The sequence below is a fragment of the Limulus polyphemus genome, unplaced genomic scaffold, assembly GCF_000517525.1.
Source record: "Limulus polyphemus unplaced genomic scaffold, Limulus_polyphemus-2.1.2 Scaffold2125, whole genome shotgun sequence".
NCBI lineage: Eukaryota > Metazoa > Arthropoda > Merostomata > Xiphosura > Limulidae > Limulus > Limulus polyphemus.
Window position 1 is genome coordinate 99,020 of NW_013667735.1, and position 19,780 is coordinate 118,799.

A 19,780-nucleotide genomic window follows, 5' to 3' on the forward strand; every position below is an offset into this window, starting at 1 on the left:
GTATTTACTTCAGGAAGGGCAACCAGGAGAATTCCGACATCAAAGTAAGTTAAGCACTTGTGAAGGTCTTGCCTGGAGTTAAAATATCTAGTACTGTAAAGCTAAAGATTTCATAGTGGAGAGAAGTAGAAATTAGTATTGTTTAATTATTTAAACTGTACAATTTTGAAACAATATTTTTTTTTTTACACATTCACCATGCATAGAAACAAAATTGTTGTAAATAAATAATCATTTGTTTACATTATTATTAATTGAACATATACCATATATTTTAAATACTTGTGTTCTTAAGGAGTTTTAAAATAGTATTGAAAATTTAACTTCCTAGAGGCTTTATGTATTAAACATACAGATTTTACACAAACAATATTGTAGGTTCCCGACAAATGCCTAATATTGGGTTTTCAGCAAATAATCGTAAGACCCATCTCCATTTACTTCAAGAAGGGCTTCGAGGCGAAGAAGGAAATGCATATTCCCGACATCAAGGTATGTTATGCTCATCTGAAGGTCTTTCCTGATCTTGAAATGTCAAATAATGTGTTTTTTGGTTTAATTTAGAGTATTAACCTAGTGTATTGTTTTCCTTGTTTTACATCATTTATGATAAGATTATGTTCTTTATAAGATTTCGTATAAGTAATGTTAAAAAATTTTCTGTCTTTTTGTAATTTGGTTTACTTTGGATGAAAGGTATCAATGCTGGCTAATATCAGGTTTAGACAAGCTGGAAGATAAACGTAGAACTCTTAACTTAATACTTAATAACTTTTTTTTTGTTGTACTGAGGTTAAGTTGTGAGTTAGTGTATGTCATCAACCATAATACAATGCTCAGTAAACTAAGGTGCTGGCAATTGACTACTCAGGCATGAATTTATCAGATGAAATCTGTACTATATTGTCTTGGTAAACTTAGTGCTTCAGCCTATCATTTTGGCAACACTTTACTATCGGACATTATATATTATTGTATGTATGTGATATATTACTGAATGGAAAATTCAATAAATATGTCTAGAACTGGATATATAATAATTATTATGCTCAGTAAAAGTAAAAGGATCTTAGTGGTTAGGAGAGATTGAATGCCATATTTTCTAATGGCTTTCATTTTTTTACTTATATGCTATGACTCAGTCATTGTGCATTGGAAGAGAACTAGAGTAAAATATATTTTTTTTTGTATTATGATTAAATAAACATACACCATGTGAATTAAGTACTTGTATGCTTAATATGTTTTAAATCAGTAAGGAAACATTAACATTATATGAGATTAACTTATTAAATAAGTAAATTTTATACAAATTTTAGGTTCTAGACAATTGCCAAATCTCCATTTACTTCAGGAAGGGCTTTCTGAAGAAGGAAGTGTGTATTCTCGACGTCAAGGTATGCAAATCATCATAATGATGTAATAATCAAGAAACTTTGACTAATATCTAGATTAGTACATTAGTTATAAATATGAGTAATGAGTAGTGAAGAAGTAGTTCAGTGATTGGGAATTCAGTGAAGTATTTAGTACTTGCAATCTGTATAACTAAATGAAGCAGTCTAAATTTGCCAACCAAAGTAGGGATTGAAAATCGTTTTAAAATCTATCCAACTAATATCACTTTACTTGTTTGTGTACTTTTTATTGCAACATTAATTTTGTTTTGGATACTTCTTATAGCAATTCTATGAATAACCAACGATCCCTACTTTCTGTTAAAATTTTAATTTGTTTTCCTTTTTATTTGTGTATTAGGCCTACAGAAGTTTTAGAGTTAATGCTGAAAAGCTTGTTTGTTAACTCAGGCCTACAACTTGCTTCAAAGTGAATCTAGCCTATAGCAAATGTTATCAAAGAATTGAATTAATTTGTTATTGTTACATGGACTGGACTTGACATTATTTATACAGATGATCCATAGGAACCTGCTTAATGATAGAACACATTAAAAATACCTATTATTGTATTTCTATTTGTTTTTAGTTCAGAGTAGAATGCCTTGGGTGATACATTATTGTATTGTTTTTGTTGTTCATCATTTATGCTAGGTTACTCTTCCTAATGGAATTACTTATTTATAATTAAAAAGATTAAGTTTTTGCTGCATTTTTGTATTTCGGATACTTTGGTTGAATAGTTTTGATCTTGGCTAATAATATCAGGTTTTCATTAGCTGGAGGATAAACATAATGCTGTAATCTACAAAAGCAGGGTTTCCATGAGAGACATTGATTATTTTTGTTTTATTTTTAATGCAAACATTTTTTAATTTCTATACAAAAAATTTTATAAGGATTTTGATTTCCAGAATTTAAATGCTGCTTATAGAATATAATTTTAATTTTACAATTTCATTGTGATTTTTGGTTCTTCTTTGTTTGTTTGTTTTCACTGGAATAGAAACTTTTCACGTTGGTGGAAATTATTTTCCACTACAGTAGAAAGTTTCCACCATCATGGAAAGTCATTTGTTTTTTATTTTAAAATGATGTTTAATTGTTTGTTTCTGGCAAACCTACAAAGGCTACTTGCTGCCACCCTAATTTTTGATTTGTCATCAAGAGGGATGGCAACCAGCCAATAGCATCCACTGCTAACTCCTGGGCTATGTTTTACCATGGAAAAGTGTCATTTACTGTTATATTATAATGCCCCCATGAATGCTGAATTGTGATCCCATGGCCTGCAGGTTGTGAAACAAGAACCCTCACCACCAGGCCATAAAATTACCTATCAAGATCATTGAAATATCCCACTAAGCAAAACGTTGGAAAAAAAAGGAAGATACATATAAATATGACTGTTATAAGGATAAGAGAGACAAGAAAAACTTAGCCATTACCCATAGTACATGTATAGGGCCTAATAATTAAAACATGTTTGAGCATAAATATGTTCACTTGATTTTTGGAATAACTGTTGTCTGTACATCCTATGCTAAAGTTCAGATAACCTGTTCACTTAAAAAAAAGAATTAAATTTCTGATAATATCTGTTCTGATCATACTTTTTTAGTTTTGTAAGCTATGTTCAATTAAACAGTGTAAGAACAACTAGTCAAAAACCACTGTTTATTATAAATAAAACTTTGTTGACCAGGAATTTAAAAAATGTTGAAGTAATCAAATTTTTACAGAGTTTAGAATAGGCTGAATGAACAATGCTTATTCCAGAAAACAAGTTGAAATATTTATGCTATACATTCGTTGTGAGTAACAGCTAATCTATCCCTATCATATCCAAATTCATGATATTCCTATTTACACATCTTATGTTAGCTCCACAATTTTGCTTACTAGTTAATAGAATGCATTAATAATCTAACTTTGCCATTTTCAAAACACTAATGATGCACTATAGAATAGTTACTTATGCTTGAGTATGCAGGTTGTTATACATGTGTCCTGGTCTTCACAGGTAACAGTTAAGTCTACACCTGTCCCTCATATTCACATTTATAATAGTCATTCTTACACGTTTTGTTCATTTTCAGCCATTTTACTTAGTGGAATACTGTAGTGATCTTAGTAGATTATTTTAAGGCCTGGCATTGTCTAATGGTTAGGTGTTTGGCTTGCAATCTTCTGGTAATGAGATCAAAACCTACTGCCAAACCTGCTTGCCTTTTCAGCTGTGGGAGCATTAAATGTGACAGTCAGTCTTACTATTTGTTGGTAAAGAGTAGCCCAAGAGTTGACAGTGAGAACTGCTGGCCAATTGCCTTCCCTCTGATCCAGTGTTCAAAATTGGGGATGGCAGAAGACAGCCATGCTGGTTTAGCAGTAAATAAACAAAGGTTATTTGAAAAGAAAAGATATGACTTTTTACCATGGGGGAAATAAAAACCTAATGTACAATCAAATAATCGTAATAAAATTGAGAAATTAAAATAGAATTGTAAAACATTTTAGTTAAGGATATCAAAATTATAATATGAATTTTAAATAAAATTTCAGAATATGGGTAAATTTAAAGCCAAAACAAAATTTAAAAAAATATTTGTTCCCTGCAGGTTTCAATACTAATCTAATCATTAATGACTTCTTTTTGTTGGTATTGATGTTTAATGATGAGAAAGGGTCTGGTAATTGACTACTTAGGCATGTTTTAAAATCTTTACTGTATTGTCTACATATACAAAATGCTCTAGCCTATCAATCTTAGCAAGACTGTACTATAAGACATTATATGTTAATGTATATGATATATTACCGTATGATTTTTGGCATATACCAGTACTGAATACATATATCTAGAATTGGTTGAATGATGATCTTCATGCTTAGTAAAGCTAAAAATATCTTTTATAGTGGTCAGAAATTAAAAGTATTATTACTTGATACTTTAAATACCATATTTTTTAAAATGACTTGTTTTTACTTGAATCCTTTGACTTGGTCACCATGCATGGGAAGTGAACTAGAGTAAAAAATTATCCTTTTTTGTATTATGATTACTCAAATATATATACCATATGTTAGGAAAATTGAGCATTATGTGGGATTCATTCATTAAACAAGCAAACTTCATACCAACTGTAGGTTCCCGACCAATGCCTAATCTCCATTTACTTCAGGAAGGTCTTCCAGGCGAAGAAGAAAGTGCATATCCTCGACATCAAGGTGTGTTATGCAATTATAAAGCTCTTGCTTGATATTGAAAAATTTGTTATTGTACTTTTTTGTTTTGTTTTTTGGAGTGGCTGTAATATAACATTGTATTATTTTCCTTGTTCTTCATCATCTATGACAGGTTAATGTTCTTAATAAGATTACTTATTTGTAATTTCAAATATTATTTTTTATATGCCTTTTTGTAATTTTGATATTTTGGTTGAATAGATTCAATGCTGGCTAATATCAGATTTTCACCAGCTGAGGGATAAACATAGTGCTCTAATCCTTGGAACCAAGGTTTCCATAGGGGACATAAGAGTTTCTTGTTATTTTTATTAATTCAATCACTTTCTTCAATAAATTTTTATTTAAAATGTTAGTATTATTTTGTTTTCCTGAATTTTAACATCTTTTTTAGAGCTTAACTTTAATTTTTTTCTCAGTTTTTTAATGATTTTTGGTTCTAATGTATTTGTTTATTTCTAGTGTGGTAGAAAGTTTCACCATGGAGGAAAATATTTTCTAATAAAGCAGAAAGTTTCCACTCTATTGGAAAAATCACATATCTTTTATTTTAAAATGACTTTTTATTGGTTGTTTTCTCATGCAAAGCTGCTAAGGTTATCTCCCACAATCCCTAATTTTGAGCTGCCAACGTGAAGGAAGGCAAACAGCTGGTAACACCTACTGCCAACACTTTGGCTGCTCTCTATTAATGAATAGTGTTTTTCAACCTCACATTATAATGTCTCCAAGGCTGAAAGGGGGAACATGTTTGGTGCTAGATTTCAGGGACCCACTGATTGTGAGTCAAGAGTTGTAACCACCAAGTCATGAGAGGCCTCAAAATGATGTAACAAGGTCATTAAAGTATTCCACAAAGCAAAATATGTGTAAATATGCTTGTTATTAATTGATATGACAGACAAAGATAGCTTACCCATTACCCCTGATACATGTGTAGGGCATAATTATTAACCCGTGTTCTCAAGCATAAACATTTCCATTTGTTTTCCAGACAATATTATCTGTTCATCCTATTCTAAACTCCAGTAAGTCTGTTTATTTCAAAATTCGTAAAATTTATAGTTGTCATATTTATGTATTTTTTGTCATCATTCTTTTGTATTTTTATAAATTATATCCAATGTAACAGTGCAGTACCATTTGTCAACAAACACTGTTTATTATAAATAGAACTTGTATGACTGGAAGTTTAAAGAATGTTGAACTAAAAAGAATTTACAGAGTTTAGAATAGAAGGAACAGACACTGCTTATTCCAGAACACAAGTGAAAATGTTTATACTCGAACACCCAGATTATTACGCATATACATGTTTCGTGGTTAATGGCTAAAGTACCTGTTTGTCTCACATTTGTATTCATAATAGGCCTATTTACGTGCCACTTGTTTGGTTCATCATTTTGCTTACTACTCACTAGAATGCTTTAATAATCTCACATGGCCATTTTCAAATACCATTGATTTACAACAAAATAGATATTTATGCTTGAGTACACGGTATACATGTATCACAGCCTCCACATGTAACAGCTAAGCTTATACCTGTCTTTCCTATAAAAATTCATAACAGTCTTATTTTAAGGCCCGTTGTTTAGAGTGTTTGGTTAGTTATTTGGTGGTCAGAATTGAAGCCTGATACTGAACATGCCTCTTCAGTCATGGATGCTTTTGCTCTGATTGACAGTTCAAATTTAGGAATTGTTACAGATAGTCTTAGTGGCTTTACCATAAACAAAGGTCATTTTTAAAGAAAATGATCTATGACTTTTCACCATGGTGGAATTAAACAAGTAGGAGAAGAACGAAAATTCACAATTAAATTGAAAAATGAAAATTAAATTCTAAACTAAATTAAGGACATCAAAATTTTGAAATTTTTTAGAAATACACTTAAAATATATGGTTGAATTAAAAACAAGTCTGTGTCCTCTATTGGCTTCTGTATTAGTCTAATCTTTAATAACTTCTGTTGGTACTGAGGTTAATTGGTTAGTGTCTGTCTCACCAACCATTATACAACATTCCAATGTCAAAATTAGGTTGTTGACTAACAAGCATGTTTTTACCAGCTAAAAATCTGTACTGTATTGCCTACGTATTCATAATGCCCCAGCCTATCAATCTTGGCAAGACTTTACTGTAGGATATTATGTATTAATGTATGTGATTTTAGGCATACACTAATCTGAATGGAAAGTTCAATAAATACATCAAGGACTGGAGTAATAATAACTGTCATGCTCAGTAAAACTAAAAGGATCTTAGTGGTTAGGAGTGTAAACTAGCATCACTTGATAGTTTAAATGCCATATTTCTTAAATTACTTTCATTTTCCACTTGAACCCTGTGACTCAGTCACCATGCAAGAGAAGAGAAGTAGAGTATAAAATCATTGTTTCTGTATTATGATTAATAAAGATCTATCATGTGCATTAAGTACTTGTATGCTTAGTGAGTTTTAAATCTGTAGAAAAAAATTAACAATACCTGGGATTTATTAATTAACCTAGCAAATTTTATACAAACAAATTGTAGGTTCCCGAAAAATGCCTAATTTCCATTTACTTCAGGAAGGGCTTCCAGGTGAAGAAGGAAGTGCATATCCCCGACATCAATGTAAGTTATGCACTGATAAAAGGTCTTGCCTGATGTTAGAATATCTGGTATTGTGCTTTTGTTTGGCTTTAGTTCAGAGAGGAGTGTCTAAAGATAAGTAACCATGTAGGATATCAATAGCTTCTGTCAAAGCTGTAATAGCAAAATATTGAGCTAATAAAAATACATTCTGGGGATACAGATCATTATTTTATTTACCTTAATAGAAATGTCTCGTAATAAACTCCAGTTTGCTGTAAACAAAGTTAAGAATAATAATATGTGTAGTGTTACATTGTTGTTTTTTATCATTTATGATAGGTTATTGAACTTAATGAGATTAATTATATGCTATTCTTAAAAAATGTACTTTTTTTTTCTGTCTTTTTGTGATTCAAATACTTTGGTTGAATTTTATTGAAGCTGTCTAATATCGGATTTCCTCTAGTTAGAGTATAAAAATATTCTTTAATCAGCTTTTGGAAAAATGGTTTCACTTATCTTAATATTGAAACATTTTGCAAAAAAAATATTTATTATTGTAATTTTTTCATTTCAGTACTTAACTGTTTTTGTTTGTTATTTCTCATTTCTAAAACTTTTTTTTTTCTTTCAATGAAGTTTGAATCGTTTCCTAAAAGCTTGTCACTCTTGACACTTTTCCTGTAGGAGTGGTGTTTTTATTTAATTTTCTCATTGTTTATTTAACCAGTCTTAAAGTAGCTTATATTGCAAGGTGTTTTAAAGTTGCATGTATATAGAAATGAATAAAAATCCTATAATCCAAGTGCTTTTGAAAGACAGACCTTTTTTCTTCAGGGGCAAACTGAGAATGGTTGTGTAATCGAATGAGTGATATATATATATAAAAAGGTCATCCGGTTTTCCGGGAAATATTTAGTCTATTTCTCTATGTACTGTTGTAAGCATCTTATTTCCAGTACAGTGTAGCCGATGGCAAGAGTGTATGTGAAAAGGTGTTAATTATATTTTACTTTAGAAATGGATAAATATATGTATATTTAAAACTATACTTAAGTGTTTAAGTAAAATAGGTGACACTTGGAGACTGATTGAAAAAGATATGTTATGCTAATCAATTTATAACAAAAACAACTAAGCCCTGTAAAATCTCATACATTGAAACATAAATACGAGATGCAATATACAGGAATACTAAAAAAGAACTGTAGATCTGCATTTTGGTGATTCTGAAGGCTTTGCAAATACAATATTCAAACTGTACTATGAACAAAAGTATTTTCATTCCTCACATTAAAATCACCATGCACTTTGACTTGTCAGACTGACATTGTCGATTCACAGACATATCTTGAGTATAAATACTTTTGTAATGCATCTGATTTTTTTGTATACAATAAACTTGTACATTTTACTAAAAGCTTGCTATATCTCATGTTTACACATGCAGTAAGTTTGTGATTATAGTTAATATTGTTTCTCCATTATGGGATCCATCTAATTGACTGACCTTATGCACTTTCGGTTAAAAACAATGCAAAATACTATAATTTGTACTCAATGTACAGCATTGGAAATAATTACGAAACTGATGAGGAAAAAGGCTATAAAAGCTGTGAGGGTACCACCTCCTCCTCCTGTGAAAATGAACTACACCAGAGTACAGTCGTGTATCACATCAACATAAAGCCTACAAATGGAGAGCCAGTCACAGTGTGAATTTGTTCATGGATTCCAGGATATAAATACCACATGGCTAGTCAAAGACATTTCATGTTAAAAATTGTAGCAAACTTCCTTGCTTCAGTAGGATCTGGATACAAGACTGAAGATTGTATGTGAAACTGGCACTGTTAATAACAGAATTGGTTAAGGAAGAAAAACTGAAACTCTCCTAAATTGATGTTAATTATCTTCGGGTTATTTGGTTTGGTTGTTATTAGGCACAGAGTTATCTGGGCCATCTGTGCTCTATGGAAACTTGATTGTTATCATAATAAGCCTACTGGCTTACAACTGAGCCAGTTGGAAGCGGTATGCTCATTGAAATAAGTGATAATCGACTACAAATCATGCCAATGACTTTTTTTTTATAAGATGCACATTTCTAGTGTGACTTTATGTAAAAATAGGTAAAATAATACTAGTTTTCAATGCACCATACTGATGATTGTTCCAGCCAATATTTCTGCTGTTTTTTTATTGTACTTACAAACCATAACCAGAATATATCCTTACTCTTGTAGAGAGAAGCATCTCAGCTTGGTCCTTTGCAAAACAAACATTAGGTTTCAGACATCACTTGAATCATGCTACTGAGAGGCTAGTAGGTTGGGTTGGTGAATGCTGTTCATCCACTGCAGCTCATCTTTACTCACTTCTAAGTGGTATATCCATGTGGGATATCAGAAGCACTGGATGTTGAATCTATGCAGCTTGCTGTACAGACCATCTCATGAGGCCTCAGCATAACAATTGTCAGTTGCCCATCAAACTTGGATTACCTGCATGAGAACAACCAACATTATCAGAGGTTCTTCTGGATGTATCAGGTCACGATTCAGTTGCCTTACTGAATGAAAAAAATGTAAATCTCAGAAATGGCTGCCAAACTGCTGGAAAGTACAAAATTTTCATCAGGGGACTTATCCAAGTTAATTGGGGATCCTCAGATCAATTTGACTTTCCTTATCCTCTCTACTGAATTTTTTTCAGAATTCAAAAGCATCTCTTGGATAATATCTCACAAGAAACAAGAGAGAGGAAAATAACTTAAAGATAGTGAAGACACAAACTATCATTTCTGCAATAACTAGATCCTATTTAATGGCACCAAAATTTTGTAGATTGGGGTAAGGTATGATAATTCAAGGAGAAACCTGGCACATAGTCATCTGATCCAAGTAATAACCTCATATATTTGAGGACTTAGTGTCCACGCAAGAGAGACTGACTTGTTACTGTTGATAAATAAGGCAAGTCACAGTGTTGGAATTTACGTAGAACTAAACACTTTATTTTCTGTAGAAGAAACAATAGAATGCCCAATAAATTTCAGGTTTATTGTAATAAGTAGAGAAAATTGAAAATCAAGATAAATTGTATTGGATTAAAAGTCAAATGAGATAAACTCTACTTGGAGAAAGAAAGAAGTAAAAACAAACTTTACTTGGAAATTAATTAAAAGTAAAATATCCATTTATCAGGTAGAGAGAGGAACATTAGAGTTCCAGGTCAGATATAAGTATGTTTGAAATTACCCAAATTGTGTTTACAGACAGTACACCTTTCTATAGCTGATGGATCAGAAAACTATATCACAAGTATTCTGCTTTAAAACATCAGTCTTACAACATAAAATAATAAACCCATATTATTTTAAAGTATTTCTGCTCCACATGAGAATCATAGAGCAGTCCTCTGTATGCAATACAGCTGTTTCATGAAACAGTAGATAACTACCATTATTGGATCCTGCCACAGAAAGTAACAGCTAGGGATGAATTTAGCACAACGACCCTGACTAGATTTAGTATACTCCATATCAGAACTTTATGAAGTGTACATTAGCTATTTTTTTGTGTTTAAATGCAAAGGTACATGGTGTGCTGTGCCCCCTGTGGATATTGAATCCAAATTTCTAGCATGGTAAGCCCTAAAGGGCTACATTATGGTAAAGTGGAATATGTAGTATTTGCTTACCACAGTAACATTTCTTGATTATGAAAAAATAAAGAGAAGATGTGTTTACAGAACTATGTATATGTGTGTATGTTCAAGTATGTTCTTTCTGAAGTTTTAAGTAAATGAGTTTTAGTGAAATTCCTACTGGAAAATAAACAGGTAGTTTGATTACAAATGGCCTTAAGTAATAGATATGTCCTGTTATGGTGTACATGTGTATTGAATGTGTGTTTGTGTATTAAATGTATTTACAGAATCCTTGATATGAGAAAACTGCTTCTTTTTTTACAATTCTTGTGAGTGTATGTTTGAACTAATATGGATTTATTCTTTTCTGTTGTAAGACTAATGTTTAAAAGCAGGAAATTATTATAACTTGTTGTTTTAATGCTAATCAGATAAAAACTAAAAACGTTTTTGGGAAAAGTCTAGCAGTAAAACATAGTAATATTATGAAAATACTGTGCATAGTTTTATTTTTGGGCTAATTAGTTTTTCTTTTCTTTGTAAGTTTTCATCCAAACCTTGATATTTCTATTTCTGTTTCATAACAGCAAAAAGTATTCCCAGATCAGAATATGATGGGAGAAGGAATAGCATACGTGAAGGAATATCAAAAGGTCGACCTATGGATGGAAACTCAGGTTATTATAGACATAAAATGATTAAACCTTGTACTTGACTGTTTTATTGACATTTTGTTTCAAACAACCACTTCTGTATTCTGTATAATTGTAATATTTAACTGTTTAACAAAATATACATTTGTGGTATTCAAGTCACTGATGTCCAGCAGAAAAGCCAAAAGGTTCATGCTGTACTGTTAACCCTTTCACTGTGGCTGGGACATATATCTCCCAGTACAATGGGAAATAAAAGTTTCAGCTGCAGTGAATAGGTTAAGCAAAAAAATGAATTAAAAACAAAGAGTAGAGGAAAACAGGTAAATATAAGTGTAATTTTAAACACAAAATTCTTTACTTACGAAACTGGCCAAGCTTATTCTTCTTTATCTTTTGGCTGTTGGTGTTGAAAGCAGAAGAACAAGAAGCAAAACAAGAAAGTCAGGCATTCTGTAAGTTCACAGGTTACACACTTCAACCAGTATGTTACACACATTCCTGTGCAAAGCCACTTATATTAGATGTCTGTATTGCCTGTTTGAATGGACTACCTTCCAAAAGGTACCTGCAAAACATGTACATGCTAGAGACTTAAGAACAAAGGTTGCATTATGTAGGTTTGACCTATGTAAAAGGATGAGCACTAATTCACAACCTTGCGACATCTGATCACTGAGAATGCCATACGTATATGCAGAAAGTACACAGAAATACATAAAAAATATGAGAATACACATACCCGAATAGAGATACATTATATACTAGATATGTAAGGATAAAATTCATGACTATTTCAGTCATTACACATCTTCAAATTTTGAAGGTAATCATTACAATATGAATACAACAACTTTAATTATCTGTAATTCATCTTAGATTCTTAATATATTAAAATGATAAATTTCTTTATAGTAAAATGATATTTGACAAAGTTAGCAGTCTGAATTTCATGTAAAATGTGTGCATAGAAAATAAAACTTACTTTACATGTCAGCCACTTTTTCTTTTCTCCCTGTAGGATTCACAAGAAAACCCCAACAAAATACAACTCAGGAAGGTAATCCTGTTCAAATTGACATCAGTCATCCACAGTTAAAGAAACCCCTGAGCCTTCACCATCGAGAGAAAATTGTACTTGAATCAAATCACTCCACAACGGGCTTAAGGTCAAAATACCTTGTGCTAAGACCTGGAGTGTTACATGTAGGCAGTACCTATTTGGTTGAAGTCAGCACAAAGAGAAAAGGTTAAATATTTTTCTTTTTGCTTTTTTGTTTGTTTTTTAAATTTCAAAATAATTTATTAGCTGTTAAAAAAATCCATTTAAAAATAAATTTTAGATCTAGGAGTAATGAGGAAACATGAGTAATGAGGTGTCTGAGAAAGATTGCAGAGATGGATTTGTATGTATTTTAATTTTGAAACCATTGATTAATTAGTTTGATTAATAATGTTATTAGTGGTAATGAAATTAATATTGAAAATCTATTTACTTCTAACCATAATTTAAACAACAATAAAACCTAATAAATTTTACTGTTTTTAGAATACATGACATACAAGTAATTTAAGTATGCATTCATTCATACATAAAGGGAGAGTAATTCATTTCGGTTTGTTGATTTTACTATTTTCAAATTTACTGGAATATTAATAAAAACATTTAACAAAGATTAGTAATCCTACAATGTATATATTATGTTTGTAACATGTTTATAAAGTTTTCAGCAGGAGAAAAAATTTAATTGCACTTTAAATTGAGAGTTTGTTTGCAAACTATTCATAAAACAGTCGAGTATGCATGATAAATTGTAGCTTACTAAGCAAGACCTTGATAATAATAAAAAATAGAGGGATTTCTTGTGACTATTTTTTATATTCATGACTTCAAAAGCATTTTCTTAATAAATGTACCAGGTAAAATCAAAAGAAATATTCTAAGATACTCCATATTCGATAAAACGCTTAATGTTGAATCTGTCTACTGCAAGTCAAAAGATTAGGAATACATTGCATACTTTATATCCAAATACAGTAAAATTACAATAAAGTTTGAAGATAGCTTGAATGGGTAATGAAGAATGCATTATTATAAATCATTTTAAAATAGTAACAACTTTACAACATTTTAACAAGATTATTATACCTGATGATGACAAACCCTAGATGAAACAAGGTACATTTGTTACTATGCTAAACTTGTAATAAAAATTTTCTTCATTAGCCATTCGAGCTATCTTCAAACTTTTAATGCTTGGAGATGGCTTGAATGGGTAATGAAGAAAAACTTCAATACAAGTTTAACGTTTCAACAAGGTTTTTTCATCATCAAGTCATCGAATTATCTTCAAACTTTATTGTTTCAGTGTGGGTTCCTCATCATCAAATTTGATTTTATCACAGTAAAATTAAGAGATGTATTAAGTAAAATCAAAAGTCCTGGATTGGATGTTGTAGTCCATATATAATTGAAACATAAATAGTGAACTTCAAGTACAGTCATTTAATGGATATTATTTGCCTGATGTGAACAGCAAGGTCCATCAAGGGATAATTAATGTATGGGGTTCTTAGGCATCAAATACAAGTCTACCAAAAGAATAATTTCAGAAACAATTAAGTAAAAATAGTTATTATCTGTTTTTGATTTTCTTTTGAAAAGAAATGCATACAGCTAAAGTTAGAAATTCTATGCATTATAGATTATTTCTTTAATGTGAGAAATGAAATTGTGTGATATCTTAAGAACTAGTATTTCTTTATTTTGTAAATGATTACATACTTGCTTATGTGATTATTGCTTCTATTATTTGTACTCTTTTTAACATTGTTTTTTTTATTATTATTATTATTATCAGTAAGTCAATATTTTATTATTCTTCCTTGCAAAACCATATGTGATTATTGCTTCTATTATTTGTACTCTTTTTAACATTGTTTTTTTATTATTATTATTATCATTAAGTCAATGTTTTATTATTCTTCCTTGCAAAACCATACCATTCGTGGGCATGAGATTGTGTCTTTGTAAGTGAATGTCATATCGTCCACACTTACCTTTTGAATTAGTGTTTTGTACTGTTAAATTTAACAACCTTCTTCATTAGACAGGGTGGTTTTGTGTGTGTAAGTATAGCATAAACATTGCTCATAAAAATATAGCGATTTCTGTGTGTGTGCAAATCATCTTTGCTTGTAAGAACTAATTTTTTTATTATTGTCTGTGTTTATCAGAACTAGTCTGAACTTGTGATCATCTTTGAAAATCAGTGTTTAATGCAGTCCTTACTAGTCATCTCTCTATAATGGTGAATGTTCTGTTTACTTAACTGCAAGTAACTGTTGTTCACAGGTTCTGAAAAATTTGAAGGAAAAGCCATGGAGTCTGTGACCGTAGGCATTGGTCCTGTAAATGGTCGTTGTACCATAGTGCCACTTAGAGGTGATGAACTAAGGACGTTTTCCTTACACTGTATGGAATGGAAAACCGACCACAAGTTTCTGTTCTATGAGCTGAGTTACTCTCTAACCCCCAACAGCCATCGTCATTTGATATATAATGGTCTGAGTAAAGAAATGAAGTTTATACTCCCAGCTGGCTTACCATCACATAATTTCAACGGTAAGTTTAAGAAAGGCTAATAAAAGTTAATAAATGTAGATGTGTGTCCATCATCTTTATATCACTGTATGTATGTAATTTGTTTGTTAATTTTTTTGTAGTATATTTGGATGTTGTCATCAAGGATGGTCGAGGAATAGGAACAAAGGTCTGTTCTACTGAAAGACAAGTTATTCCTATTAGATGGAACCAAAATGCAACAAGAGATTCTTACATGTAAGTGTTGTGAGTTACGAGTTAATAAACATGTTATTTTTTAGATTTATCTAATATTCTGTTAGAGAGTTAATCAGAACTCCAGTGTGTAATTTGTGGATGCTTATTTTTACTATTTGAATTGAAACTGATATAAGTACTTGCAGGTTAATAAAAAAAAACAACTAAAAGTTAAGGGATAATGTATAAATTGAAACTTTTTTAATATCTTTAATCTCAGCTCAATATGCATGAAATTGTACTCACCAGAAATTTTTGGGTGTCTTGATTGTCAACCTCCTACCAGTAATTTTTGTAACTGCTGTATATAAATGGTATACTGCAGATTTAATAATGCAGTATCCAGATGGTAGAGATATTTGATCTTGTTATAAAGAAAAAGAATGGTCACATAGGTTTGAAACTTTTGTCTAGTTTATAAGTTTAATTTTACTGATACAGGATTTATCCACAAAAAAAAGTGTGGAGAGAAATTGTTAGATATACCTGTATAAAGAACACTTAAGTTTACAATAAACCCAAAACACCAAAGTGTTTGATATGTAGGAAAGGAGGTGCTGCAGTAAATCATCAGTGGTTCATTTCATTTCTTCCATCTTGTTTAAATAATGTATAGGTGCTGCAGTAAATCACCAGTGGTTTATTTCATTTCTTCCATCTTGTTTAAATAATGTATAGGTGCTGCAATGAATCATTGATGGTTCATTTCATTCTTCCATCTTGTTTAAATAATGTATAGGTGCTGCAATGAATCATTGATGGTTCATTTCATTCTTCCATCTTGTTTAAATAATGTATGTAATGACTAAATAGATATTAATTAGAAGGTGGAGATGAAAAATTTATAAATCTTTATCACAGAGTATCAGAAAATGTGTATCAGTTATCAATAATTCTCTCCACATGACACCATGCTAGAAAGAAAACTTACATTATTTTGTAAATTACTGTATATCTTTAATAGTAATTTGAAGTTTTTCACAAGTTCATAGCTCATGGCAACTTAACTAACTTCCTATAATTTTTCAATCAGAATACAGTAGAAAACATCTGTTATGAATCTTGGTATTTCATGTATCTTATATGGTTCAGCAAACTTGGATATATATATATATCCAGCAAGGGGTCATAAAATAACCTGGTGATTTGCAAACTCCTTAAAATTTTTCTTTCAGTAAATATGAACGTATGTACCTGAGAGTGGATATTGAATTAAAGTTGAAGTTCAACATGCATTTAATTTATTATAAAATGAACTTTTCTATTTAGAAAATCTTATCAGGAAATTTATCAGTGCTATCTATCCTATATAAACTGTCCTTTTAGGATTATTCACTTTTACAAAAAAAAATATTTGGTTATAAACAGAAAAATAACTGTTCTTTACTAATCTAAATAAAAAGAAAGTTAAATTAAGGGATATGAACATGTTGTAATTGAGAAAAGTGTAAAATATAAATACAAATGAATGGTGCTAAAGCTTACAGGTATATAGCAAATGTTTTTGATGTGCACTTATTTCACAAAATAGTTTTCATTTATATTTTGTATTGTTTATCACTTAATATTATTTTAACTTAGGAAAAGAGTCAACTTAAAGTGATTAAAGAAGTCTATACAAGATGTGGTAAAAGTAATAAGTACAAGTGTTGTTTAGTTCCGTGAAAGGTATTAGGTTCTAAAATAGCACTCAACAAAACTTTCAGCTGGAATAGGCCAATACTAAACCTGTCATTCCTAGTAAAAACAATAATGGGAAGTTTTAATATACTTTTAGATTCAAAAATTTAGTAATTCTAAGGGTTTGTAAAAGACCATCGTACTTCCAGGCCATGGTCAAGAAGCCTTCAGGGATCCAGTAATGGTATCAATAAACCTTGGTACTTTAATTATTAGTGTTAGTCATTATGTAATGGAAGGAAGACCTATGAGTAAGCAGTGAATTCCTTATGAGACCCAACATTTCACCACAGGAAAATAAGCTTTACTGTCACAAATTTCTAAGTTTTTCTTGGAGCTGTTTTATGCTTGAGGGATGAATGTGTGAATGGATGAAGAACCATACTAAAAATGGCACCTTCTATATTCTTGCATGTATTGAATTTGGCATTGAGAGATTTCTGTCAGTATGTGGGTTTGCTCATTGTTTTAATATCATGAGCAGATTGGGCTACTGATTACTTGTATAATAATGTAATTATGTAGCTAAATGACTGATGTGGGAGTCCTTATATAAAACAGCATCATCAGTCAAGGAGAAATAATTTTTTTGGAATTACATGTGTGAGCTTTTCTCTTGTTCCAAACTATTACTCATAATTTAAATGCATAAATAAACTTATTTACTTTATGTTTGTTACATGCTTTTCCATGTATTTCTTGAACATGATGTGGGATAAGGAAAATATTATTTTTCTCAGAATCATAGAAGATGCCTTTTGTTGGAACAACAAAGAAATATGACAAAATGAGCACCAATTAGAAGACTCCAGCATTAGAGAACATTGAGCAAACTTTAATTTATCTGTCCTGTTACTGGGTGTTTAGTACACTTCTTTTACAGTTTTTAAGAAGTACGGTGTTTTGAAGTAAAAAGATCTATGTAGCGACTTCATCCTTTGTAGGTCTTGTACTTTGTAACTAGTGTTAGGTGAAGCCTAATAGTGCAGGCCTACAAGTGTTATTATAAAATTATGCAATATCCATATGCAAAATTGTTTTTCATAATTTTCTTTATTTGTAAATTTCCTTTTTAAGTTTTCATTTCTTTCTTGGTTTTTTCAATCAAAACATGTCTATTTGATTCGTGTTTAGTTCTGGTGTTACTTACACACTTGTTTTTGTTTTTCCCCCCTGTTAGTTGAGGAAGAGAGAAACTTGTAATTAAGCTAGTTATTTTAAGGCCTAATGTAGAATAAGTTCATTTGAAAGATATTTATGGTAAGTAGATCCTAGTTATAAAAAAAAAGTTTATTAGCATTTGATTGGATAATTCTCTGTCTTTAAAACATGAAGTTCTGTCTTTCATAGAATGGACTAACATGAGGTGAAGTTGCGATGGTTCTCTGTAAAATTGTTTTCTTTATGTTGTGTCACTATGCAATGAAATAAAAATGTATCTTTTTACTTTGAAAATTTCTCACACCTTGAGGTCTATGCATGGCTTATCATAGGAGACATTATCAATAGAGTGTCATCACAGTATTTTAATACTGTATACTCACTTACAGATATATTGTAATCTTATAAATTATTGGTATTAATATTTTTGTATTAATTATTTTCAGTTACAATACAACATTTGATATTCGCTCTGTCTTCAACAAATTGGTGGGTGAGAAGAATGTGCAAGGTTATTTACATCAGATTCATGTACTGGCTAATTCTTTGAACAACAATATCTTGCCTAATCCTACGCATCGTATTAAAAGAAGTGCTGGTACCATCAGAAACTTGCGGATGAAAATAAGAAACAAATTTATTCAACTTGTTGGAAATTTACACTTCTTTACCAAGGTATAGTAGTACTTTAATATAAAACAATCTGCACCAAACTTGGTATCCAATTTTCGTTTCTAAGTATATATAGATGTGGTAATAAACTCTTCATACAACTTAAGTCATATTTTGATCAGAATGATATTTATGTGTACATATAATTTGACTTTGATGTGCTCATTTATTCATTTGGTCACCTTTTAAGAAAACTTGGTATATGGGACTGAGAAGCTCTGTATCTGAGCACTCTGTAAGTGTAGGTAGATACTTAGATTCTTAGGAACAGTAGCTTTTTATTTCAAGAAATTTTAATTGATAAGTTCCATTTATAATTTGAAAATTACTAGAACTAAATTGTAGAGAGATTATAGCATAATTGAATAATTGTAAATTCTAATGTACTGTTCAAAATTGTGGTCCGAGTTCTTTTTTGTGAAAATTTACAAACAATAAACTGTGTATCATTAAATTTTAAGAACCTTTTTCTTAGAATGTTCAGTTGTGCTTACTTGAAGATTATTAAATCATTGATACCGAAGTTCATTGTTAAACCATGGTATCAATTTACCACAGCACTTATATTGGTCTACTAATGTTTTACAAATTTTTATATATAAAGTTTTGAAATTATATTGAGAAATACAAGTTGATGATATATTGAAGAAATACTAATTATTAATTCTTTCAGCATGGGCTCGGTCCCTGGGATCGACCTCATAACCATTTTGTGCTGGTTATAGTTTTTATGCTATAACTATTAAATTCATAATCGAATGTTAACCGAAATTTGGCAGATTATCAGTAAACATTACAATGCTTTCATACATAAAATATCAATTTTTTTATTAAGTCTTAAGGTTTGTAAAGCATTGTTTTTCTCATGTCTTTTCTTTTGCATGTTGCCTATCTATCAT

At 30.6% G+C, this 19,780-nt stretch overlaps 1 protein-coding gene across 1 annotated transcript in view; it reads left to right on the top strand.

Annotated features, from left to right (window-relative positions):
- Nucleotides 1-19,780, top strand: part of LOC106466023 — a 121,520-nt gene that overhangs the window by 53,518 nt on the left and 48,222 nt on the right. Inside the window, exons 19-28 of the mRNA XM_022393985.1 lie at nt 1-44; nt 379-492; nt 1,320-1,397; nt 4,545-4,625; nt 7,182-7,262; nt 11,462-11,551; nt 12,549-12,776; nt 14,883-15,152; nt 15,254-15,368; nt 18,656-18,884. Of these exons, the coding sequence (XP_022249693.1) occupies nt 1-44; nt 379-492; nt 1,320-1,397; nt 4,545-4,625; nt 7,182-7,262; nt 11,462-11,551; nt 12,549-12,776; nt 14,883-15,152; nt 15,254-15,368; nt 18,656-18,884 (1,330 nt within the window). The remainder of the gene's footprint in view (nt 45-378; nt 493-1,319; nt 1,398-4,544; nt 4,626-7,181; nt 7,263-11,461; nt 11,552-12,548; nt 12,777-14,882; nt 15,153-15,253; nt 15,369-18,655; nt 18,885-19,780) is intronic.